General features: G+C 45.1%; 2 protein-coding genes across 3 annotated transcripts; one reads left to right on the top strand and one right to left on the bottom strand.

The window, feature by feature from the left end:
• On the bottom strand, positions 1 to 11,957 carry pgap1 (post-GPI attachment to proteins inositol deacylase 1). Of its 2 annotated transcripts, none has more exons than XM_052082620.1 (26): positions 11,648 to 11,957; positions 10,361 to 10,514; positions 9,966 to 10,141; positions 9,434 to 9,605; positions 9,191 to 9,351; positions 8,223 to 8,275; positions 8,062 to 8,128; positions 7,877 to 7,982; positions 7,744 to 7,802; positions 7,579 to 7,662; positions 6,442 to 6,491; positions 6,298 to 6,349; positions 6,143 to 6,220; positions 5,565 to 5,640; positions 5,413 to 5,486; positions 5,301 to 5,352; positions 5,131 to 5,200; positions 4,947 to 5,052; positions 4,796 to 4,834; positions 4,111 to 4,295; positions 3,813 to 4,043; positions 3,496 to 3,631; positions 2,560 to 2,610; positions 2,294 to 2,481; positions 1,710 to 1,814; positions 1 to 1,611 (listed from the first exon to the last, which is right to left on the bottom strand). In XM_052082620.1, the coding sequence occupies exons 1-26, from the start codon at positions 11,837 to 11,839 to the stop codon at positions 1,473 to 1,475; spliced, it is 2,856 nt and encodes a 951-aa protein (XP_051938580.1). In that variant the 5' UTR covers positions 11,840 to 11,957; the 3' UTR covers positions 1 to 1,472. The 2 variants fall into 2 exon arrangements, with proteins under 2 accessions (XP_051938580.1, XP_051938581.1); XM_052082621.1 differs by having other exon boundaries at positions 3,813 to 4,037.
• A 551-nt stretch (positions 11,958 to 12,508) lies between these two features.
• On the top strand, positions 12,509 to 25,097 carry wdr75 (WD repeat domain 75). The gene is made up of 21 exons (XM_052082622.1): positions 12,509 to 12,676; positions 13,200 to 13,329; positions 13,573 to 13,638; positions 14,247 to 14,337; positions 14,691 to 14,812; positions 15,280 to 15,350; positions 15,436 to 15,552; positions 15,654 to 15,742; positions 16,620 to 16,778; positions 17,065 to 17,124; positions 17,224 to 17,339; positions 17,424 to 17,599; positions 18,671 to 18,834; positions 19,439 to 19,619; positions 21,639 to 21,733; positions 21,830 to 21,925; positions 22,314 to 22,483; positions 22,559 to 22,618; positions 23,241 to 23,387; positions 23,490 to 23,581; positions 24,523 to 25,097. The coding sequence occupies exons 1-21, from the start codon at positions 12,591 to 12,593 to the stop codon at positions 24,749 to 24,751; spliced, it is 2,517 nt and encodes an 838-aa protein (XP_051938582.1). The 5' UTR covers positions 12,509 to 12,590; the 3' UTR covers positions 24,752 to 25,097.
• The last annotated feature ends 127 nt before the right edge of the window (positions 25,098 to 25,224 follow it).

Below are 25,224 nucleotides of genomic sequence, written 5' to 3'. Positions count from 1 at the left end.
GGGGGATCAAGAAACGTGATTGATGCTCCTGAGAAATATGACAATTTGCCTGTAAATAGGTGCGAAGGCTCTCGGGACCCAAAGCGGAGGATGAATGGAGATGGTTTCTTGTAATTTGACGTTCTATGTCAAAAGCACTTGTGTGTTTTCTTGGGGGGGGGGGGGGGGGGGGAGATCAGAGCGCAAAAAATGAAATGAGTGTAGTACTAATAACAGTCAAATGTCAATTGAAGAAAAAAAAAAACAGGAATCATTTACCTGATTCAACATATCGCGTTAAAGAGAAGCTCGCAAATAAAATAATGTGGTGTATTACTGTAACGATAATAGTCGTTATCGCTTGGTGGCAGCGACGCGTCTCATCTGGAGGAGCCACTGAGGCGCTGTCGTGTGAAGTAGGCTGCGAAAGTGAGCGCAACGCTCGAAGCTCTGACAAACGCTCCATTCCGGGTCTGAAGGCATCTGGCGTCCACACGGACAGAGGTCAACTGATTGTTATTCAACTTATGAATATGCAATTTCAATATGTAAATATGCTCTCCGCAATTCCAACGGGGAAAAGAGCTTTCTCTTGCTTGTATACAAATCCATAGGTGGCTCTCCTTGCTTCCGAAAGACTGTGGTGTAATTTCACACTTGCTGCACGGGCAGCCACTCCAATGATCCAATTACCTGTTACATAAAAATGTCATATGTCGTGCGTTTCATTTTGCTGCAACTATTAATGTTGTGTTCTGCATAACGTGGCCTACTGGACCGCATCGGCTCGTAGGTGTCCGCTTTTGGGTTCTCCTAAGTTAAGGAATGCGTGACGAGCGGCAACAGATGAGGCTAAACTTCAACAGTCCGTCGGTAAAGGCAGTGTAGGACTGATGACACAGTGAAACAGTATCGCGAAAAAAAAACTATTAAAAAAGACACAAAAACAACATTCAAATGGGTACAACCCTGTCAATAAGCTTACTTATCAGCAGCATACCTCGCTTATTGAAGGCGTGCGGGTGGGCAGAGCGATAGATATACAGCGGAAGGCAAACTTGGTTCACCAGAGTGGTCCTTATTGGCAGCATCGCGAGTGGAGCTTTGCATGCCGACGCAGTGGTGCCTTGACTTGTGAGTTTCATTTGCTCTGTGAGAATGTGCGTAACTCAAAAACGCTTGGTCCCCAAATCCTTTTTCCACACTGAAATGACCGGGGATAGTTTTCATCCGGTCCAGTCCCCCACGGATCCCTTCCACCTTTTTCTAATAAGAAAAAAAAACCCGGCACAACCCATTGCACTTCTTGCAACATTATTAAAATAAGTCTCATTCTCTTCACTCGTTAGTCAAGGCACCGCTGTATATCGAGAAGGCGGTTCACCGTGTAATGTATGTCTACGGCTCTGCCTCAAGGCAAACAACAAAGATCTTCGAGTGGCGAGGCTTATTAGAAAGAAAGAGGGGAAGAAAAAAAACAGAACCAGGTACCATCAGAGGACACAACATAGCGCCAGGGGGACGAGGGCTCCCAAGAGGAAGTACGTCACTCTGTACAGGTGCATCGGGCAGAAGATCACCATGGCGACAGACACGGGTAACGGGAGGAATGACGTCGGGTGGAGCAGTTTGCTTGGGGGCGGGAGAAAAAAAAAATAGCAGTCAAGGTCTTGTTGAGGATGGAGCGGCTGCGTTTCCCCGGGTGGGTTTGCGGGTGTGACCAAACTTACCTGTTGGTGAGCTTCTGAGTGTTGCAGTTAATCAGCCTCAAGTACACGACGCACAGAGGGACAAAGTATGGCCAATAGGGGTCAGGATCGAGCTGGGTGGAGTAGCTGCGAAACGACAGAGAGCAAAAGGGGAATCAATCGCTTTGAAGACAGAGACGTCCAATAACTTGGCCTTTGCTGACGTCCACTGGACGAAAAGAACAAAATGCTCCAACTCGGGCATAATTATTGGTACAAAGGTGGCTTGAGATAAAAGTGATGCGATTTATGCGCAGTCATTCAGATGACATTTTTTTAATTAATGCTTTGATGAGTGAGCAAAAATGGTGATGACCTCTTGACGGCCGAGAATAAAACGGCCACAATGCCGTGCCCGGAGGTGGTCATCTTAAGAAATAGTAGCCCCCGTCGCAAAATGCCATAAATTGGTTCGTGAATAGCATCAGTGTCAACTGATTTTCTTTTTGAAAATCAATGTTGTATTTTTTTAGGCGGCGGGGGACTCAACTTAACATTTTAAACCCTAAAATGACTCTCCCAATATGGCCACCTCGCCGTCACGCCATAGTAGTGTAAGGTCATACCCCAGATTGCGGCTCCAGTGGACGAGCGAGGGTGCGCTGAGCATCACGGGTATGGTAAGGAGGGCCGACAGACACAGGTGGAGCTGCAGGTCATCTTTGACCTCCCATAGCGCACATTCTGACAGCAGCGGAGCATTGTTACATTCTCTGGCCTCTGTTATGGAATATTTTTTGTGCTTCTGAGGTGCCTGCAAAGAGTTGCGGGAAAGTTTATAAATGCGCTCTGAAATATGTCACATTGCAGTTATGTGCCGAGTTTGTCTTACCAGATTGAGAATGTGACGCAAGGACCTTTCGGCCATCTGTAGTCTCAGTACCTGGATACATAATCGTAAAGGTGCTGCGGTCAGTTAACCCTCCTGTAACATTTGTCTTACAGCAGGCATGTCCAGAGTCCGGCCTGGGGGCCAAATCCGGCCCGCGGTCGAATTTCATCCGGCCCTCGGCCCCTGTCATAAAATCAGTGCCGTCTGGCCCGCAGGTTGGGCGCAATGGAACACGTGTTGCATTGACTGAGGTCTCGTAGACTGGTAAGTGATGTTTCATAGAGTACCGCTTCCCTCTAGTGGCTAAATGAGTAATAGCATTCACTAAATGAGTAATAGCATTTAGACACTAGAGGGCATCACTCACGAGTTAACAAGACATCACTCTGTGTTTATATTGACTGATATGTCATATTTCAAATGATCCTTGCAGTTGTGGATATGTGTATTGCTTGTTCATTTCCCTGTTGTTTGAGTCAAAGGTTTTGTGACTATTGAAAAGTCATGGTGATACATTTTATGTTTCAAATCAATCAATTTGCACTGAGGAGACTTCTGTTTAAGAAAAAGTCAAGTGAATAAGCAGTTGCATGTGATATACCCGTTTCAAATGAACCAAAAGAAATTCTTACGATTGTTGAAATTAAAATAAAAATGGAAATGTGAAACAGACTGGCTTACTAAAATTTGTTGAACAATATTGTTGTTCAATGTAAAGAATGTCAGCCAAGGTCGGCGACCCCGACATTTTAGCACATAAAATCTGGCCCCCTTGGCAAAAAGTTTGGACACCCCTGTCTTACAGGAACAGAAATGATGTAATCGGGTCAATTTGGCACATTATTCTTTATAATTTAAACGGAATACAAAAAATAAAAATTAAAAAGCATCACAATGTGGATGCTCCCAAGTGCAAACAGAGGTAGGCGCACTTACCCTGTACAGGTGGAACGCAAAGGCAGCCATGATTGGCACTGCTCCACAGGTGTTCCAGCCCAAGATCGTCAGAAATATCGAGATGAGGAGCTGGGTGCGCAGGCGCAGAGTGCCGCAGTCCCTTGAGATGGACGACCTACAGCAGGAACAATCTGTTGTGTTTCTTTGATACACCAAAAATCTTCCTGCTGCATATTGAATACATTTTGGATTTGAGGAACCCCCGACTCCCACCCGCCCTCTCTCCATCGCAGGAGTTACGCTCCAAACAACCCCCTCAATCTGTGAAATCGAGGCGGCGACCGTATCGCTAGTACCTGTGCAGCACAGCTAATATCAGTGAAACAAGCCGCACGCCGAGTCGGAGCAGCGCGCTACCCCAGAACGCCACGGCGGCGCCGATGACGTAGAGGAGCGGATGCACGAGGTAGGGCCATTCCGCACACGGCGTCGCGTCATCGTCAAGCGCCACGTCGGGGAAGATGGGAGGAGCGACATCCATCATGGGGAGGCAAAGCAGTGACCAGGTGCTTTTTAACCAACTGCAACTGATGATTAGAGAAGACTTTCACCGAGGTTGACCGACAAACGTGCCCCTAGCGTCACCGCGCCGACCTGAATAGGACGTGAAGGATATAAACAGACACGTTGACTTTGTGAGGTTGGAGGCCTTTGGAGAGCACGAGGCTCATGGACGCAGCTCTTTGTGTCTTGTAGATGTTGGACAGCTGCCCACCGCAGGCCAGCAGGAGAGTTACAGTCGTGTACACCGGCACCATGGGGAGAAAGAAGCGCAGGATCTGCGCCAGCAAACAACTCATTAGTCAGTTTGACATAATAGCAAGTAAACGAAGCAAGAATGGTTTAAAACATTCATTCATTCATTTTCTGAACCGCTTTTATCCTCACTAGGGTCGCGGGGGTGCTGGAGCCTATCCCAGCTGTCTTCGGGCAGTAGGCGGGGACACCCTGAACTGGTTGTCAGCCAATCGCAGGGCACACAGAGACGAACAACCATTCGCACTCACACTCACACCTAGGGACAATTTGGAGTGTTCAATCAGCCTGCCATGCATGTTTTTGGAATGTGGGAGGAAACCGGAGCACCCGGAGAAAACCCACGCAGGCCCGGGGAGAACATGAGAACTCCACACAGGGAGGCCGGAGCCGGAATCGAACCCACGACCTCTGCACTGTGAGGTCAACGCGCTAACCACTGGACCACCGGGCCGCCCTGGTTTAAAACAACAACAACCAAATAAGACCCACAACATAAAGAAACAAATGACAAAAAAATTACCTGTCCCAATATCTTGGGTAATGACAACCGAACCGAGACCTGGGAGGAAAAATGCAATGAGATTTTCTTGTTGTTGTTGTTGTTGTTCCATTTCTGACACTTAACTGAACGCGTCTGTCGTTAGATAGCTGAGAAATTGGCATTACGCAACCTTATATTGGCAGTTGGGGGAAGTGTGGAGCTGAAGGACGACACTTGACACGTTGTCGGGACGATTAGTGTGGAGCATCCCTGAAATTTCCACCGCTGATGGTACACTAGTGGAAAAACACACGTAGCAGGTGAAAATGTGAATATGAATGACGAGTTGACGGCAGACACAAGCTATCACTAACCTGGCTGTTGTGAAAACATCTTCAAAGAACCACGGTACCTTCATTCTAAAGACGCTGGGCGATCGACCCACTGACAAAAAAAAAAAAATTACAACAAAAGGCTGTCGGGTTTTTGTTTTCCTCCTCCCCAAACATTTGTTTTAAAAAAAAAAAGTAACACGACTTCTTACCTTTCCGTGCTTTACACTCACTGGCAATGTGAATTCTGAAAGCCTGATAGACCTAACAAACGTAAAAGACGTCAACACCGCTGTGACAACGCCAGGGCACCACAACGCGTACCTCATGAAAGTGTTGCAGCTCGATGGTGTGGAAAAGTCCACTGGAGTTCACTGTAACTTCGCTGACTGTCAAACCTTCAAGATAAAAAAATATAAATAAAATGGTAGCATGACTCATCTTGAATGCAGATCAGAATCGTAAATGCAACTCACCTAAGGACAGAACGTGAGGGACAGGTAGTGACAGAGCCAGAGATTGTTGTCTCTGCCACTCGCACTCCAGCGTGAACTGCAATCCACAAAGCGCAATGCCGTTCAATCGATTTGAGCCACGCAGTGGGCGTGGCGCTATGTAAAACAGACACATTGCCACCCAGAAGCATTGGAACAGCGAGGCCGATTCTTTTGTTTCGAATGAAAACATTTGGTTAGCCAAAGAGTTAAAAGGTCGACTGCGGGATATTCATTCATTCATTCATTCATCTTCCGAACCCCTTGATCCTCACTAGGGTCGTGGGGGGTGCCGGACAATTTAGAGTGTTCAATCAGCCTGCCACGCATGTTTTTTTTTTGGAATGTGGGAGGAAACCGGAGCACCCGGAGAAAACCCACGCAGACCCGGGGAGAACATGCAAACTCCACACAGGGAGGCCGGAATCGAACCCGGTACCTCTGCACTGTGAAGCCCATGTGCTAACCACTGGACTACCGGGCCGCCCATCTTCGATCAAAACAAAAGGTCGGGCACCCCCCGCTATCGAGGTAAGAGTAAATCTGTGCGAGTTACTCACCTGTTTTCCACTGACGTTGGGGGCCGACACCACCACATGAGTGAATGAAGACAGGTCACTGAGACTCAGCATCAACACCTGAAGACGGTGACAGACAAACCATATAAAGCCGTCGCCAAGAGCACAGTTTTAGGCCGGCAATGTCGGTTCATGACCTTGTATAGCGGAAGGAGCTCAGTCCCGTTGGACAAGTCCACTGTGTGCACACTGTGGAAAGAAACATTTCTACTGTGCTACAGGACAGTGTCTCCATTACACGGTGGAATGTTACAGCTGGTGCAGTGAGCTTGCACGCTTACCACGAAGAGCCATTCTGGCGCACGCAGCCGTATACCCAGCTGGTCATGTCCTGGTGAGCAGCAATGAATTAAGAGTAAGACTCCCACAATTCCAGATGATATTTTCATTTATTAGTAATTACAGGGGATAAGAGCGGCCCGCAAATAGCGGAAATCTAAGTGGAATTGACATCCATTGCATCTGGAGAGGAGAGATACCGACGCTCGTTCCTACTGACTGCTGTCAGGCTGATGAATAAAAAATAACAATCATAATAATAATAATAATTAAATGATGTGAAGGAAAATTGTAAATAGTACTGCGATGTATCCATTTTGTGTTCATATTGGATTTAATTGAAAGATGTTTGTTGTTTTTTTTTCTCTTTCTTCTTTCTACATACATTCTTGCTGCTGGAGGCTGTAAATTTCCCCAGTGTGGGACGAATAAAGGATATCTTATCTTACCTTATCTTATCTGTGCGACCTTTTTGAATATATATTTTTTGTCGTTGTTGCTGATAAACCTCTGCTCTACACTCATTTTTCAAAAATAGAGTGAGTTCTTATTTACATTGCAAATTGACTTGCAGTGTGTGATGCCCAACTTTCTACTTGCGGCCCTAAAATTTTAGATGAGGGGCCACAGTGCTCATACTTAAAAAAAAAAAAGGTTTTAAATTTTAAAGCCAGCCTTCCACATCAAAGTCTGCGCAATACTTCACAAAAGCAAGCAATTGTGGTCATAGCATCTTCGTAGCTGCAGCTCTGCATATACAGTACTTGCACAATTGTCAGTGATCAAAAATAGACGGCACCCGGCACTTTGAAGCTCCTCAAGGACTTTCTGTATAATTGCACACCTGAAGTTGTCCGACAATTACTGCTAATGATCACTTTTAAAAAAATGGTGCAACAATTATCTACACAATCACTGCACAATTGTCACTGTATCGTATTGCATCACTTGATCTCTGCTCGATGACTCTGCACGCTGTTGCACAGCTGTCATTGGGTGCTATGACTGCGCAATGAGTTGTTATCGCAATACTAGTGTAGCTTGTACTACCGGAGACAAATCCCTCGTGTGTTCGGCATACTTGGCCAATTTAGATGATTCTGATATGAGGGTGGAAACAGTGCTTCTGTAAAACTCACTAGGTTGTTGCTCCGACAGTAGAAATGACTGTCGGCCTTCCTGCGACTTGAAAGGGCGAACGTGAAGTATTTGACCTCGACTTCCTGGAAGCACAGAGCAGTATTTCCAGTTATCCATATAAGAGCGGCAACGTCTTCAATGCAGCGGATCCAAGTGTGCCGTACCTTTGGTGTCCTATATGCCAGACGCAGAGAGTTCACTTCACTCCAAGCCTCTGGCGCATCTGTAATTATTCATAAAGAATGAAAATCCCTGGAAAAGACTACATTTGTGTCCATCGGGTGAAAAGAAAACTACCTTGGATGGGAAAAGAGGCTTCTTGAGTGTCTCCTAGCATTCGGGCGGAGTGTCTAACAAAGTGGTGGTGGAGCACAGCACTCCTCTTAGCTTGGTTGTCTGTGAACTTAAAAAAAACAGAAAAGAAATGAGTAACTGTCACGTGGATTTTATTTGATTTTTTTATTTAACTGGCCATGACGGACTTGTCTTGTTTCAGGATCGATGAGGTCAAAGAAAGCCCTGACGGTAGTGAGAACCAGCTCTTTGCACCTGGAGGGAAAGTAAGAACAGTGTCCTTGACAGCTTCATAAAAACAATTAACGACACAACTAATGTGTGGTGTTGTTGTTTTTTTTTTTTTTACCACACTATGGATAGGTGGTCAGTGGAAACCCAGGTCCTCGGGACCGCAGTGGCCTTGGAAAGAAAAAACAAACACATGATAACAAATGATAGGCAAAGTGGCAGAAAACAGGTCCATTGAGATTTTACTTTTGCTAAAAATCACCTCAGTTAAGAGGTGGCGCTAAGTATAAAAAAAACATTTCACCAAATTATATTATTTGACACTGGAGCATTACAGAAATTAAATTGAAAAACATGCTCCACTGGATTTGGATCAGACAAACTTCGAACAGTGTTGAGTTGTTTTTCCACAGGTTTTTCCCCGGTGTGGGACGAATAAAGGATATCTTATCTTATCTTAAGAACTACATTGATTTTTTTCTTCAATACGTGAAACATGTGCTCTGTTGGGTTTGGATCAAGCAAATTCCTGTCGAGATTTTTTTAATGCCAAATTCAAAGGTAAATTTTCAAATAATAATAATAAAAAGAATGAAAAGCAAGGCCCGCAGAAGGTTTATGCTGTCAATCTTTCTCTGGATGTTAAACTTTGAACTTAATTTTGAGCTGCAACATAGTAGAAGGTGAATTAAATTCATTGTTGGAGTGGTGGAGCCTCCTCGCTGCCCATCTTTAAAGCCCTCCTCAAAACTCACTTGTATTCTTTGGCGTTCGACTCAGCATGACTTAGATTTGTTCTTGATTTTACTGCTTGGTGCTTTCTACCGCCTTTATTACCGATTCGTCTTACTGTTTATTGTGTATGTTAAATCGCTCCATGTACAGCACTTTGTATGCAGCGATGGCTGTTCGAAAGTGCTCGAGAAATACTCTTGACTTGACTTGGTGTCTTCAGACAAAAACCTTTCAAAACATGTGGACCTAATTGTCCCGATTTTTCTGTTGTTGTTTTGGTTTTGTTTATTGAATCACTTTTAGCTGTACTTTAGTTAGCAATAATAATAGTTATGTCAAGATTCGACTCACCACCAATGACAATTTAGTTGCGTCTCCTGGAGAACAAGGTATGGAGATGAGACCAGAGCGCACTTGGTAATCGCGGTGCCCACCGCCAATTGACAGGACCGTGACGTTCCGCAGTTCATCTGCCCGCCGCACCCACTTTTTCCTCAGCGACAAATAGAAATCTAGCAGCAAAAACAGAACAGGTCAGGACACAACGTTTGACTGAATGACATAACTGTACATATAGCATCGAGTTGCTCTCACCCCGCAGGTAATGGTCCAAGACCAGCACCGGGGCCAAGTGAGGGGTCGCCTGGGTGATGATAAGATGGACCAGACTGGCATTGAAGTTGGGCAACGTGAACAGCGCCCGGGCTACCAATCCGCCCATGGAGTGGCCCACAAGAACCACGCTCTGGGCCGGTGTCTTTAGGTGCTAGAAAAAAAAAGTGGCGTCCATGTTGGCAAGGGGTAACGTCCATTAATCCCTCCATTTTATATTTCGCTGATCCTCACAAGGGTCGCAGGCCTATCCCAGCTGTCTTCGGGCAGTAGGCGGGGTACACCCTCAACTGGTTGCCAGCCAATCGTAGGGCGCAGAAAGTAATTTGTGGTTCCAGTGTATTTTCAAGTTTTAAGCCGAATACTAACATAAAATAAACACCGCGCTAACAGTCGCAATAATTTTGCATCTTTGGGATAATTTGTCAAAATATCAACATGTAATGTATGTCAGGGGTGTGGTGGGTCCTGTAACATGGACCAAGTGACAAGTGTTTAGCATTTGAGGCCCAACCTTGTAAAGTTTCAGGATGGCCTTGATGCTCTCGTGTAGGAAGAGCGTCTGCCGCCGTAAACTGCCGCCGTACAGGGCCACCAGTTCTTCGTTGAAGTCCACGGTGAACACGTTGAAATGGAGACCGCCTGGCGCAGACTCCGCCTTCCTCAAGGCCACCGAACCCAGCGAACGCACTTGAACGGAGAGAAACAAAACGAACAAAACGTAAAGGAGACACACATACCGACAATCGGGCGAGACTTGAGCATTTTCCCTCACTCGCGATCAGAGGCCCGATTATTAGATGTGTCTTGATCATTTTCGGTTAAGATGCTCAAAATAGTCATTTATATAGCCTGATTAACACTGGGCAGTAAAAAAAAAAGTTATGCCTGTTCACCGATTGTGTTTACCTTGCTTGTAGCTTCCTGAATTTCCATGCAGAAAGATCACAGGGGCCCCGAAGAGCTGAAGCTCGCGGGTCTCTTGAGCGTACGCACCCTCCCCGTACAGATAGAGCCCGTACGCCGGGTATCGTCTGGCCACCCGGTGAGGCAGCGGCACACGCTAAACACACCAACACACGGGGATTCGGATTGTGTCACAATTGCCACAGTCAAATTCAAACTCATTTTGTTTCTACCAATTAAGTTGCAGTTTATTCATCAACAGTCCCACGACAAAACAGATTCTTCTGGGATAAAACCCTGATTTCCAACATCAATTGAATCTTGTTTTTCCACAAATCAATACTATTGATCTTGAATTTTAAGTGTGAAAAACAGCCGTCTCAGAAGTGTTGCTACCCTCCGCCTCGTCTACCTTCCGCACTAGCCGGGCGGCATTTGTCGCCTAAAGATTCAGAGTCTGGATGTTGTCACGAGGCAATAACAAGTAAAATAGTTATAAACATTTCAGTTAGTCTTTTGGGTTAAAAATTGATCGCTGTAACGCTTCAGTAAGTGTTTCAATGGGTTTAAAGCACGTGGGATTGGTATTTTTAAGGAATACATGATCAAGGTGTTATTTTTAATACACTCTTCTTCGGTGATTATCGCTCAGGGCGGGTGGTTTTGGATCACAACTCCCGCCATCACCTTGGTTGTTTAGCCATTTATTACCCAGTGGCATTTTACTTGTCATATTGGTCACACGACCTGACAGAAAAGACAGAGGTAGAAGAGCCACTTGCTGCGAAGATGCAGAAAATTTCCGCCTGACTTGCTTGGCAAGAAATGCAGGTTGGCGAACATCCGTCATTCTCAAGCGAGGGTCGGACAACAGAGTAACATTAGAACATCAACGCCAAAGGCGTTTTTCTGCAACGGCCATTTTATATTTGTACTCCATTTGCACAAATACAAATGTATTCTTATATTCGGGTGTTGTATTGCTCAAAAAATCGGGTGCTTTTGTTTACGTCGAATCCAATCGAGAGACGCTTAACAAAACCAACCCCTGACTAATTAAATATATTAAGTATTAAAATGAACTTCGACTTCCGTAAGATTCGGGTCGCGAAAGGAATCTCCGTTCCCTGTCCAGTTCAATCAATGCTTAATAATTAGACAAGTCGTGGAATGGCGGCCCCATTAATTGTCCACCACGGTGCTTTCACATTCACGTCATAGTTGCCTTACATTTGGTGACGTTAACGTTGACGGTTGTGTTTAGTGGTCCGAAAAAGCACTGTTACCTACCCGATATTCGGGGTATTGGAACATGTAGGTCATACTGCATCTGTCCTCCTCAAAGCCAGTGAGCACCTCTCTCAGCCCGACAGCGACGAGCCCCAGAGCGATGCCATAAAAGAGCAGCGTCGCTAACTTCATTGTTCTTCCCCACTTTCTCGAACAGTCGCCCCTTGTCAGTGCCCGCGTGTCAGTCGTCATGTCCACTCGAGTAGACTCGACGCCGGGCTATCACAGAGAGTCGCCGGGTGAGCCCGCAGAAACCAACTGTCAGCACCATGACGACGGAGAGGCACCGATTAGTTACTTCCGCAATTTGACGGAAGTGATATATTGAACCCGCAGCGAAAAAACAAAAACATGTGTTCCTTGTATATTAGAACGACCTAACGTCCTCTTTTTACACGGACATGTGCACTTTTTTATATTCTGTCCGGGTGTCCATACGAGTTTTATAAATTCATGAAAATGTTCGGTGTTTTCCACGGGACCAATTAAAATTATGATTAATTTGACTGGTTTTTCAGGACAAATGAGAGGCGGAATGCATTATGATCACCAAAGACCAGAATACATGAATATGTTTCCACACGGAAAAATAAATTATTTTATTAGATTTCAAAATTCATTCATTTCTCTCGGCAAATGTTAAATCGCAATAATATCGATACTACAATTTGCGACACGTACATCACATTTTGCATGTTTTCCCAATATCGACCTGCTCTACCTTTAAATATATATACATTTATTTGCAGGCTCACTACCTGAGCAAAACTGGGAACATTGTTTTGATAGCACGAGCCAGCCGTAGCTAGTTTTTTTCATTCATTCGAGGAATGAACGTATTTAGGCAAAGACCTCCACTGCTGTTGGTGACGCTGTTGAGCGTTTTCACGTCTTTTAGCAAGTAAGCCGGTCAGGGGGTCAAAGTTGAACCCACAGCGAAAACATGGTGGAACACACAAATATCCGCGTGGTTCACCGCGGTGGGAGTAAAATCAACTTTCGAGCGCCTGTTATCACACGCGATTCCAAGTAAGTAACATGCTACACGTTGAATCGCGGGCGTGTGCAAGCAGGCATCACGGTTGTCAAGTTTACAATACCGCCGGGGCTCGGAATTAGCATTACAAATCCCTTTATAGCGCTCGGCTAAGGGTCACAATATATGTTCTTTTGTGCGGTCACCGATTCTTAATAATAATAAAGATGGTTAGAATATTTATATTCATTTTTAACAATTGAAAACTGATGCCACGCCTCTTGGGACCATTTCGGAGGTATACTTTCGTCAAAATAACCCACGGATCAAAAAGAATCAGTGGCATGACAACATATTTGTTGTTATGGTGTAATCGGTTCGTTTCAACAATGTTTCTGTCTCATGCAGTGCACCAGCCTCCATCCACGATTTTATCAAAATATCCTAAGAATCACGACATTTACTCCACTTGTACACTGCTGCTTAGTCTCATGCAAGTGACACTGTATTCCCCTCAATCATTCAATTGCATCATGACTGGTCATCCGCGAAATACTGTGTTTTGTGTGAGTGCAGGTTCCTCCTGTGTGCCTCCGGAGAGTGTATTAAAGTGTACAGCACGGCCACAGAGGAGTGTGTTCTTGAGCTGCAGGGACACACCGACCTGGTCACGGGTGTGCTGCTGAAGCCCTCCAACCACCTGCAGGTATATTCATCCGTGACATATTGAAATAGTTCTCAGGTGTCTCCTTAATGAATTACCTCTGTGTTGAAACTTTTTAAATCTACGAATATGTGAAAAGAACCGTTGGATATGTGGATGACACCAAAGCAGAAAAGCTACTTTAAAAAGGATGAACTTTTCCACAACATAGCAGGAGACTTGAGGTGTTTGTACACCATATTGTTTATTATTTGTTACAGTTTTGTAACTGTGCTGTTGTTGCAGGTCTATTCTTGCTCTATAGATGGCACTGTCAAGCTTTGGGACTTTGCAGATGGTATCCTCATGAAGGTGATTTATTATTTTTTTTGTTAGTTTGTTTTGTCCATTTATTTGATGCACACATTTGGACAAACTGAAAAACCCATGACCAAAATGGAACCAGAAGTCATCTCTTTGGGCCTTGAGGAAAATAATAGCCCCCGAAACAAGTTTTATTATTTTTTTTGTTAGTTTGTTTTGTCCATTTATTTGATGCACACATTTGGACAAACTGAAAAACCCATGACCAAAATGGAACCAGAAGTCATCTCTTTGGGCCTTGAGGAAAATAATAGCCCCCGAAACAAGTTTCAGCCATACACGTGAAATTGGGCTGCCATGTCTACAACAGGATGCACAGAAAAGTGCCATGGACACATTGGCCGCCATTGAAGAGCAGTCAGTGGCCATAATTGAAGAGCAATCAATCGTGGTTGGTTGAAGCAGCCATTTTGGGGAACAACATCAGTAGTGCTTACCGGAAAGCTTTGGAAACAATTAAGCCCCATCAGCAGTTTTACAGATTGACAAAAAATTGGGTGTACTGTGGATAAAAAATGTCTGATCGACCCATGACCAGCATTGAAGCTAACGTACTGACACTCTTGACTCTTTGACTAATTTTTGTTCTCTTCTAGTCTTACTTTGTTGGACAGCCAATTCATGCCATCTATGCCTCTGGACACCACGAAGGAGTCGTCTTCATTGTCGTCCCTGACAAAAGAACGGGTAGGCGATTCTTCAGGTGCACATGTGACCTGCACATCCTATTAAAAATAAATAAATCATGTATTTATCACAAGCGTGCCAGCACTTGTCACTCTCCAGTTCTTGTGACGTTTATGACCCAGCGGCACCATGACTTATCACACGCGCACAAACACACACACACACACACACCTACTTTTCAGATACTGTATGGAGCTGTCAAATCCGAGTAGCGTTCATTTAAGCGTACAGTCAGGACATTTCCGTTGTTTCTTTTCTAATTACCAATAAGAACCACTAGGGTGTGCCAGAGACAACTCAAAACTGAGGTCGCAAGTAGTATGTATGTACGTGTATGTGTTTTTTCTTTGTAGAGCTGTTCCAGCTAGTGGCGCTACATCTGCCGAGTGGGGACCAGCTAGCGGAGGGCCTCGAACTTTCGGCCGTGCTCCCAGACGTCAAAGCTTGTCCGGAATCCATCGCCTTTGGCAGAGGGGTGTGTGCGCTGTTTCTTGAACGACAACATGTTAATTGGAAATGAACCATTTGATTAGACTTACTAAACCAAGTAAATGCCAAAAACAAAACTAAAACCAAAACAACTTTGGACACACCAAAGTTTTGCACTAACTTTTGAGCGGTGAATTTTGGCACAATTGAATACCACCAGAAACGCGATCGCGAATGTGCCAAATAGCACGTGATCTCCGACTCGCAGCCAGCATTGTGATCATCAAAATTGGTGAAGAAAGATTGAAGCATAAAGATGGCCGTATTTTGCTTTGGGGCTTTTTTTCTTTTTCCTTCAGTATCGGCACAAAATCTGATAGATAGCACACATGCAAACAACTATTTAGTACATTTAAACATGTATGTGTACACTTTTTTAAAATTCTAATTTTTTTTAAATACCCGTATATATCCTCCGTATGATCCATCGACCAAAACATTTCGTTGTCACAGGGGGAGTACATCGCTTCAGTCAAGGGTTTGTGTTTGGTGGTCTTTTTCTTCAGGAAGCAGAAGACATTCAGGTGAGTTCCTTTTCCCGACTGTGTCATGATGAGCACCTCTTTGGGGTGTCCACTGTCTGACTGTCTTTGCTGAATTGTCCAAAAGCTTTTACCTGAAGCAAGACAGCAGAAACGGACACAAAAACACATTCACGTGCGTCGCCTGTCACCCGAAGGACGACGTCATTTCCACCGGACACGAGGATGGAAAGATTCGCTTGTGGTGAGTCGCTTACAATGGTAGAGATGGAAGGTTGACGTTGGCGTACAGATAGCGTAATTATTCTTTTATTTCTGATTTTTCTTATTGCGTTGATCCTCCAGGAGAAACTTCAACCAGAAGAAGGAGTACACATATTTGACACTACATTGGCACCACAACGCTGTCAGCTCGCTGTGCTTCACTCCGGAAGGTATGCCGCACGACTGGTTTACTGGTTTTACTCAGCTGGCGGCCCACTCGGAAGTGGCCCCTTTGATTCATTTTCACAAGTAAAAATGCCGCTCCGTACAATGTGCGTGGGCCTAATTTTTTGGGGGGCAGGCTTGAAATGACATGCGGGACAAATATGGTTGGGGAATAATATTCAAATTTGGAGCAAGTTGATTCTTGTGATAAAATGAGTGTTTATTGTTCTTCTGCTGGCGGCCCGGTAGTCCAGTGGTTAGCACGTGGGCTTCACAGTGCAGAGGTACCGGGTTCGATTCCAGCTCCGGCCTCCCTGTGTGGAGTTTGCATGTTCTCCCCGGGCCTGCGTGGGTTTTCTCCGGGTGCTCCGGTTTCCTCCCACATTCCAAAAACATGCGTGGCAGGCTGATTGGACGCTCTAAATTGTCCCTAGGTGTGAGTGTGACTGCGAATGGTTGTTCGTTTCTGTGTGCCCTGCGATTGGCTGGCAACCGATTCAGGGTGTCCCCCGCCTACTGCCCGGAGATGGCTGGGATGGGCTCCAGCACCCGCCGCGACCCTCGTGAGGATCAAGCGGTACGGAAGATGAATGAATGAATGAATGAATGAATGTTCTTCTGCTGTGTCGCCGTTTCGGCCGTCTGCGAGGCCTTTTGCACTGGAAAAAAAAAGACAGTATTTGTTTGTGTTTTTTGGCAGGCAGGATCTTTTTATCCATGCATTGATGCATGATACTATAATGTACCTAGGTTCATTAAAAAAAATGATTATGTATTTTTTCCATATTTAAAATTGCATTTTTGTCATACATTGAGTTAGAAAACGTTTGAAAAATTGTGCAAACCCGCCACAATTTAATTTATTCACATGTTCATGACCAGGTACCAACCTATTGAGTGGTGGTGTAGAGTCTGTGCTCGTCCAGTGGAAATACGGTCAGGAGAGCCAGCGGGACTTTCTTCCGCGACTCGGAGCCACGATCACACACGTCACCGTCTCGCCCGATGGCGCGCTGTTCTGCACCTCACACGCAGATAACAGTAAGATATATTTTTGTGTTTTGGTCTTTTCAGCCTGACTCAAAAGTGCTCTCACTGTGTTTGCGGGTCAAATTGGCCCGTTTAAAAGTCTGGGAAAAAGAGTTCAGAAAATGTGTTGATTTTTTTTTTTTTGACTTTTATTGTGAAAACACATTTTTGAATTAGCAAACACCCAAAGGAAAGCAATTTTGCACTATGGTGAATTAGTGATACCTTTCATCCCGTTGTATAATGAGTGGAAAAGACTGTAAGCCGCCATTAACTGTGTGACTTTCCCCTTTTCTAGAAATCACAATTATCAAGAGCTGCGTCAAAGTGTCTGCCGTCATTCAGGGCCTCGTCAAAGGTGAGTAACAAACTCCAGCCAAGAACAGCTTGCTGGAATCGTGCGCGGGGCCAATGGACCGACTTTGACATTGCGCGTGGTTCGCGCTTCCGTGCGCAGGAGAAAGCGTCGCCACAGACTTGATGGTGGACCCTCGCAGCAAAGCTCTTGTCCTGAATGGGAAGCCAGGCCACTTGCAGTTTTACTCCCTTCAAAGAGATAAGCTGCTTTTCAACGTAAGCGCTTTCGACATTTGCTCGATGGCTGCCGTCGCAATTTGGCTGCCGTTGTGATGTCGGATGCCTTTCCTTCCCCGTTAGTTGGATATTGTGCAGCAAGAGTACATCCACGAGCTGGGATTGCAGCAGGTCGAAGTGGTGAAGGCGGCTTTCGACGCCTCCGGAGAGCGGCTGGCGACGGTCGAAGAGAGGAAACCGAAGGCGGCCGAGTTGGAGCTTTGTTTGAAACTCTGGATATTCGACCAACAAACGCAAAGGTAAGCCAATCACGCTTGGGTTTGGCCTCTGTTGCCTTGTGGGTCAAATGGACCCTACTGTTAACATCGGTTTTTCAAGAACGGCAATAATATGCCTGGGTCGATATGACCCAGAAGTATGTTGAATGATGCAGAAAAGGGAGGGTGGGCGGGGTTCATGAGTGCGTTATCGCTCCCTGATCTTAGCTAGGGGAGGACATTTTGCTTTTTGCCTGTACAGATTTGTCAAACTAAAAAGTTCATCTCCACTTTCAACTTCAATAACATCACGGTTGAATACATCTTTTGCAAGTAAGTGAAAACTCTAGGGCAGGGGTGTCCAAACTTTTTGCCAAGGGGGCCAGATTTTATGTGGTAAAATGTCGGGGGGCCGACCTTGGCTGACATTCTTTACATTGAACAACAATATTGTTCAACAAATTTTAGTAAGCCAGTCTGTTTCACATTTCCATTTTTATTTTAATTTCAACAATCTTAAGAATTTCTTTTGGTTCATTTGAAGCAGGTATATCACATGCAATTGCTTTTTCACTTGACTTTTTCTTAAACAGAAGTCTCCTGAGTGCAAATTGATTGATATATAAACACGGAGTGATGTCTTGTTAACTCGTGAGTGATGCCCCCTAGTGTCTAAATGCTATTACTCATTTAGTGAATGCTATTACTCATTTAGCCACTAGAGGGAAGCAGTACTCTATGAAACATCACTCACCAGTCTACGAGACCTCAGTCAATGCAACACGTGTTCCATTGCGCCCAACCTGCGGGCCAGGCACTGATTTTATGACAGGGGCCGAGGGCCGGATGAAATTCGACCGCGGGCCGGATTTGGCCCCCGGGCCGGACTTTGGACATACCTGCTCTAGGGCAAGTTCACGTGCCAATGAACCGTTATCATTGTACAGGTTGATTTAAGTTATTGTTTAAGACAAACAGAATAAGCAGGTTGGAATTGAAAAACACTTTTAACTGTGTTTCCTTTGGGAGCCTGGGTCAACTTGACCCGACAGTGACACAAGGAGTTTAAAAAGGGACGTCCAAATGTTCCTTAATTTGCCTTCTCATCTGCAGTTTTGTGCTGGACACAACCATCTCAGCCCCCCACGAGGCTGGGATTACGGCCATGTGCTTCGCTCCCGCCGCCGTGGACCACCGCACCGCCACGCTGGTGTCTGCCAGTAAAGATGGACACTTCAAAGCCTGGCAGCAGACAGTGTCCCCCACCCAGACGGAAGGTGAGATGGTCGCCCCGCTGCACGTTAGCTGGACTTAATTTTTATTTTTTAAAGCACACTCATGTTTTGTTGGGAGGAGTGGGGTGGGGGGGGGGACAACAGCGTTGTGACTGCACTGTTGACACACGACAAAAAAAATCTTTGCAAAAAAACCCCCAATTTCCTTTGTTCTATTTATTTGTATTTCATCCCACCTTATCTTCCACCCCATTTGTTGCGACTATTAAAATGGGTCAATTTGACCCGCAACATACCAGTGGGGGGTAAAAATATTCTAAATAATTGCAAAGCCTCTTTTTCAATTATTGGGTGTTAGCAACGGCAAAATCGTACCTGGTTCAATTTGACCCGTGAATTGTTTCATTCACACAAAAAATTGTTGATGTCAGACATGTTTTTATTTTTCAATCTTACGAATTAGTCAATTTGACCAGGAACGTAACAAGAGGGTGGGCAAAATGCGACTAAACGACAAAAGTGTTTTGTCTCCAATTTTGTTTTTTTTTCATTATCCTTCACAGCAAATTGCTTCCTACTCGTGTAATCCATCCATTGTGATGTTGTCTCTCTTGCTTTCTTCTCGCGATGGCACCGACTGGCGTAGACGAGGGTCCGTCGTGGGAGTGCGACTTCGTGGGCTCTTACCACAGCCTGGCGCCTCAGTGCTGCTGCTTCTCAGCCGACGGCTCTCTCCTCGCCATCGGCTTCCAGGAGGTGGTGACTTTGTGGAGCCCGGCCACTTGGGAGCTCCTCACCACGTTCTCTCAGCCACCGGGTGATATCAGGTCAGATTTAAAAAAAAAAATAAAATAAAAATACTAATAATAATAGATGCATCATTTTAGTGGTTATGTTGGTAGTTCATCGAGGAATCGCTATCTGAATGAATTTCAGCGACCTGCGCTTTCATCACTTACCAGTGATTCGTTGTGGGAATTGTGCCCTGGATTGTTGCTTTGCCGGCGGCGGTGTCACGGCAACCAAAGGAGCTTTTGGGACATCACTGCGCTCGGTCGTAAAAAGGTTCCTGTTGTACCGATTCAGCCGACAAAATTTTCCCCACGCCTGAAGCTGAACATTTGTTGATGCGGAGTTCCAGAGCAGCCCCACGGATAGACTTTGCTTGGCTTTGCACAAACGCCCGCCACAAATGTTTTCATCCGTAAAAGATCTTTTAGTTCTATGTTCGACAAGAGCAGATCCTTTTTGGGAAATCTTGCCCCGGATAGCGTATAAATCGTACCAATCTTCTCGTCTTGCCAGGTTACAATTTTGCAGCATTGCATCACTTGGCGAGGCCTGAGAAAGGGAACGCTTGAGAAAACTGCAAAACCAAAGCTGTCAAATTCTGACGGCCTCATGTCTGTCCAAATGACACCTGAAAAGATTGAGCAGTGACCTTTGGGACAACATATCTTGATTTGAGTTGCTTAGTAATGCAGTAATGAGATATGAGGAGTGTTTATCACAAGTTTTTATTTTCTTTCCCGTTTGGATGACACATCATCTAATCAGCAATCAAATCAATACGGGCATAATGAAACCAAAACTTTTGAAAAAGTTTCTCTTTCTCTCTCTCTCTTTTATTTTTTCATATATATACTGTATACACGAAAGTTACTGTAATTTGGGAGCCACCAAGGATTTATTTCTTGAAGTAAGGGATTTGTGAGGAGGGGGTGGGGGTGGGGGAATGCTTTGAGCTGTTGTGACAGCTGCCAGCAGCGCCGTCTTGTATAATCACCGCCTGCCTATGGATGTGTTGAGCCGGCTGAATTGCTTGACCTCGGAGCACGACTATCTCCTGACTCGTTGTGAAACCCTCAAATATTAAATAATGCTGGGCTCAGCGTGCTCCTGATCCAGGATGTGGGGTACACACCTACCAATTGTGTGGGTGTGTGTGTGGGTGTGTGTAGAGAGAGAGAAAGACAGCCGCCCACGCGATGTCTGTGAGAGCTTGAAGTCGGTCATTCGGCAATCACGTGTTTTGGCGTGGACAACAGAGGCTCCTCACCAAAATCAACAGGTCATGGGTTCGCACAGCAGCACCTCACCTTGCTCACCCATCTCCAAAGACATCCGCGGGAAAAAAAAAAAAATCCAGCTGATGACCATCCTATATCCTCACATTAGCCGTCAATTTAAAAAAATTCACCAAACACCCTTCGGCAACAGAGATGAGGCCGAGAAGATTCTGGAGCTTCTTCACCACGATCAAAGTGGCCCGCTTTTGAGCGGAGCTTGAGTTATTCATTCATTCATTCATTCATCTTCCTAGCCGCTTGATCCTCACTAAGGTCGCGGGGGGTGCTGGAGCCTATCCCAGCCGTCTCCGGGCAGTAGGCGGGGGACACCCTGAATCGGTTGCCAGCCAATCGCAGGGCACACAGAAACGAACAAACATCCGCGCTCACACTCACACCTAGGGACAATTTAGAGCGTCCAATCAGCCTGCCATGCATGTTTTTGGAACGTGGGAGGAAACTGGAGCACCCGGAGAAAACCCACGCAGGCCCGGGGAGAACATGCAAACTCCACACAGGGAGGCCGGAGCTGGAATCGAACCCGGTACCTCTGCACTGTGAAGCCCACATGCTAACCACTGGACTACCGGGCTGCCCGAGCTTGAGTTATTTTATTTGAATATGTGGCATCCAATCGTTGATCTTTGTGGCTGTTCAAGGCTGGCTTGCGTGGTAGCTAATCCTGTAAAATATGCGAGCAGCTCGCTCAGGAATTTTTAGTCACACGCAAATAAAAAAAAAAAAACCTAAAGGAACTTTTTTTTTTCTCTCTATCAGGAATCTTTGTTTTGGACGACTAAGCTGCTCCAAATACTTGCTGGGAACGACGGTGAAGAACCTGCTCTGCTGTTGGAATCTCCTCACTTGCTCGCGTAAAGCAGTTTTTACGTCAAAACGCATCCGGCATACATCCTATTTGTAGCTCATGGCGTACGCTTGGTCTGTCTCTCTTGTCCTGTTTTTGGCAGTGGAGTGGAGCACCTCCATGGACGTCAGCTTGCTGTTGTCTGACCCGCTGTCTGAAAACATGGCGGCCTTTTGCACTCTAGATGGATGTAGCGACTGTAAGTTTTTAAGTGTGATTGAGATTTATTCACCCTCCTGCTCCGGCCCGTTGCCTGTTTAAGCATGAAAAAGTCAAGTTGACGACTTTTCTCACTCGGCTTCACGGTCCCACGGTTCACAGTAAAGCAGCGATATTCCCTGGAAAAAGTCATGGGAAAACCCATCGTGTTGTCCATTTCCAAACATGACAATTTATGACAAATGACCAATTATTTAATCATCAATTTGGATTTGAAAAGAAGTGTTTTTACTTTTTAAAACAAAAAAAAAATCCGAAATGTTGAAACTTTACAATGGGTCCGTTCGATCGGCATTATAACCGCAGGCTAAGATAGGAGCATCGTTCCCAATCCGATAAATGTAAACGGTTTTCCTCCTTCTGCTCAGTGTTTGTGTTTAAGCCCTGCGAGCCGCGGCCGCTGTTTTGCCAAAAGGCCGTGTGTCCGGGGACGGTGACCCGGGCTGTCTTCTCCCCGAGGGACGCCATGCAGGAAAGCTGCGACGAGAGCTGCCAGTGGCTCAACCGATCTCAGCTGTACTTCCTTAGCCAGCACATGGTGGGGGAGGGAAACGCCGTTTGTTTCTCTTTTGCGTGAGGTTGTAACTCACCGGAGGTGACTCTTCCTTTGCAGGACCTTATGACGTTTATCACTCAGGCGGAGGAGAAGCAACTGATGGCTTCTAATAAACAGGTACCATGTATGGCCTTTTATGACCTTAACAACATCATTGTCAACATCGATGTCCTGCTTTTTATGGCAGTACAGCAATGCAGGAACTCTTTCCGTTTGGTTGGAACAGAAAGGTTCATGGGCGGGTCATTGTGACGTGCTGCCTGTTCAAACCTGACAAAATATGTACCTTTACATGGAAATAAAATGAAAAAATTCATTAAAATAAACAAATAAAAATAACATTCGACCTGAAGCAAAATTTGGGCGTTACCTTCTTCGTCTGGTTACCTTCTTCGTCTTCGGATGTTATAGTAAATCTTAATGACCAAAATAGTCATTTTCGGCGGGCTTTTGAAAATCTGCATTTTTGGTATTTTAGCAAGAAACAAAATTGCTTTGGCGGGCCACTTAAAATGACGTGGCGGGCCACATCTGGCCCCCGAGCCTTGAATTTGACAACTGTGTTTTACTCAAATGATACCTGGATGAGAGTGAATTGAAACAAATTAAAATGCCGTCAGTCCCTTCCAGCGTTGATGATTAAACATGCACCGGCTCATAATGACGCACGAGCATTTCTCTTTGTCTTTTCACCCTCTCGAATCGATGTATTGATCGCACGCTTCCTATCTCTGACTAGCTTGTCATTGACGACACTGTTGCCATGACGCCATTCCACTTGTTGCTGGCCACACGGCGGCATGGAGGAATCGATCTCGACCAACCAGATCATCCCGACACCTCGGCCAGAGCGCAGCTCCCGCAGGGCTCTGCCGCCATTAAGGAGGTCGGTGTTTGGAAGAAGAATTTGTATATTGTATATACCGTAACAATGTTATTACTTTTTACTTACTTATTACTTATGTTATTTAAATCTCTTTGCTTCCAGCTTCTGCAGACCCCCGCCCACGTCCTTCCTGCCGCCACTTTTCTCTGCTCCATGTTTGTACAGTCACTCCTCATCTCAGTTGCTGACTCCAGGTCAGTTCACTCACTCCCAATCTAAATTGGTACTTGGACACACAAGTTTCTCCAGCGACAAATTGTCGCATGTTTTATCAAAAGGAAAAAATAATAATACCACTAGATCATCAATGTTTGGTGATAGGACTAGCGAGTATAACTTGTTATTGTTGCTGCTAGCTAGCCACTAGTAGTTGTTTAGCTAGTTTTCTAGCAACCGTAATTTAATATTAGCACCAGTTTGTTTTATGTTGGCCCCATCTACTAACTTGGTGTTGCTCCTAGCTCGCAACCAGTAGTTGTTTGTGTTAACTAGCAACAACAATTTAATGTTAGCACTAGTTTGTGAACGTTTTACGTTGGCCCCATCTACTAACTTGGTGTTGCTCCTAGCTAGCAACCAGTAGTTGTTTGTGTTAACTAGCAACAATAATTTAATGTTAGCACTAGTTTGTGAACGTTTTACGTTGGCCCCATCTACTAACTTGGTGTTGCTCCTAGCTAGCAACCAGTAGTTGTTTGTGTTAACTAGCAACAATAATTTAATGTTAGCACTAGTTTGTGAATGTTTTATGTTGGCCCTCTTGAGTAACTTGTTAGCACCAGCACCACGAGTAGCGCTAGCTACTAGCTGATTTCTAGCAATAATTGTTAAATGGTAGTCATTATCGATACTACTTTTGCTTATTCCTAGTAAATTTTTCATTCTGTTGAGGTAAAAATCATTTAAACAACTCCCCTCCCCATTTAAACTTATTAAAACAATCCCAAACTTTGTAAAACAGACTTTTTTTTTTTAATGGGGGGGAGCTACTCAAGGTTGTTTTCATTTGTTGTTTCTCATATTTTGCACAAGCAGACAAAACAACTTCTGCAATTTTTCTCCAATGGGTCACATTGTTGGTGAAAAAATGGCAGAGTCATGCTGAAGCCCTTTCCTTTGTTTTCATGGCCTTTAGTAAAACCAAACACATAGAGGAGGAAATGGAGAGTGAGAAAGAGGAAGAAGACTCCTTCGACGACGAGGAGGACGAGAAAACTGCCGTCGTTGGGGCCAAGTGGGCGTCGATGGAAGCAGGCGAGGCGGCCGAGGCCGCTGCACCGGCGATGACCCGAACGCAGGCCAGAGAACTGAGGCGAGTGAAAAAAATGGAGCGTGGCTGGCTGAGTGGCCTCCTGGACTGCTGAGCAAAAAAACTGAAAGACAAGTTACGGAATTACAATTTGTATTGGTCTATTTTACAATAAATGTATCAGCCCTCGTCTCGCAGGCTGTATGAACCCCAAACAACGTTTGACCACGATAGCCCCAGTCACCAGTTGGACCAATCAAAATGGAATTAGCTGGACATGTTTATCATAACAGGACACATGAGAAAGTATCACAGAGAGAGAATTGAAGTCTGCCATTTTAGTTGAAGGCAGACATTTAGCGTGAATTGGGGGCCTTATTCTATGAAGAATTACTGCGTTTATCCCAATTTTCATTAAAATGCTTTCCTTTGTGTTCTGTGACCACCACGACACAATAATACTCTGAATAGCATCATTCCTTTACTTCGCTGAACAACACGCTTTGAGGTAGCACACGCCCCTTTATACAGTATGTCTTAGTATTTCGAAGGGTCAATGTCTACAGACAATGAGGCAAGATAAACACG

Source organism: Hippocampus zosterae, chromosome 12 (assembly GCF_025434085.1).
Source record: "Hippocampus zosterae strain Florida chromosome 12, ASM2543408v3, whole genome shotgun sequence".
NCBI classification, from domain to species: domain Eukaryota; kingdom Metazoa; phylum Chordata; class Actinopteri; order Syngnathiformes; family Syngnathidae; genus Hippocampus; species Hippocampus zosterae.
This window is presented reverse-complemented; position numbering and strand designations above follow the sequence as displayed.

Bases quoted from the DNA above. Each gene is read 5' to 3' on its own strand.
- pgap1 (XM_052082620.1), bottom strand. From the start codon at position 11,839: ATGACGACTGACACGCGGGCACTGACAAGGGGCGACTGTTCGAGAAAG. The intron at 10,515-11,647 runs GTAGGTAACAGT...TGGTGTGTTTAG, and splicing joins TCCAATACCCCGAATATCGG to CGTGTGCCGCTGCCTCACCG. The intron at 6,350-6,441 runs GTAAGCGTGCAA...TTCTTTCCACAG, and splicing joins CGCCAGAATGGCTCTTCGTG to TGTGCACACAGTGGACTTGT.
- wdr75 (XM_052082622.1), top strand. From the start codon at position 12,591: ATGGTGGAACACACAAATATCCGCGTGGTTCACCGCGGTGGGAGTAAA. The intron at 19,620-21,638 runs GTCAGATTTAAA...TCTCTCTATCAG, and splicing joins CAGCCACCGGGTGATATCAG to GAATCTTTGTTTTGGACGAC. The intron at 23,582-24,522 runs GTCAGTTCACTC...CATGGCCTTTAG, and splicing joins ATCTCAGTTGCTGACTCCAG to TAAAACCAAACACATAGAGG.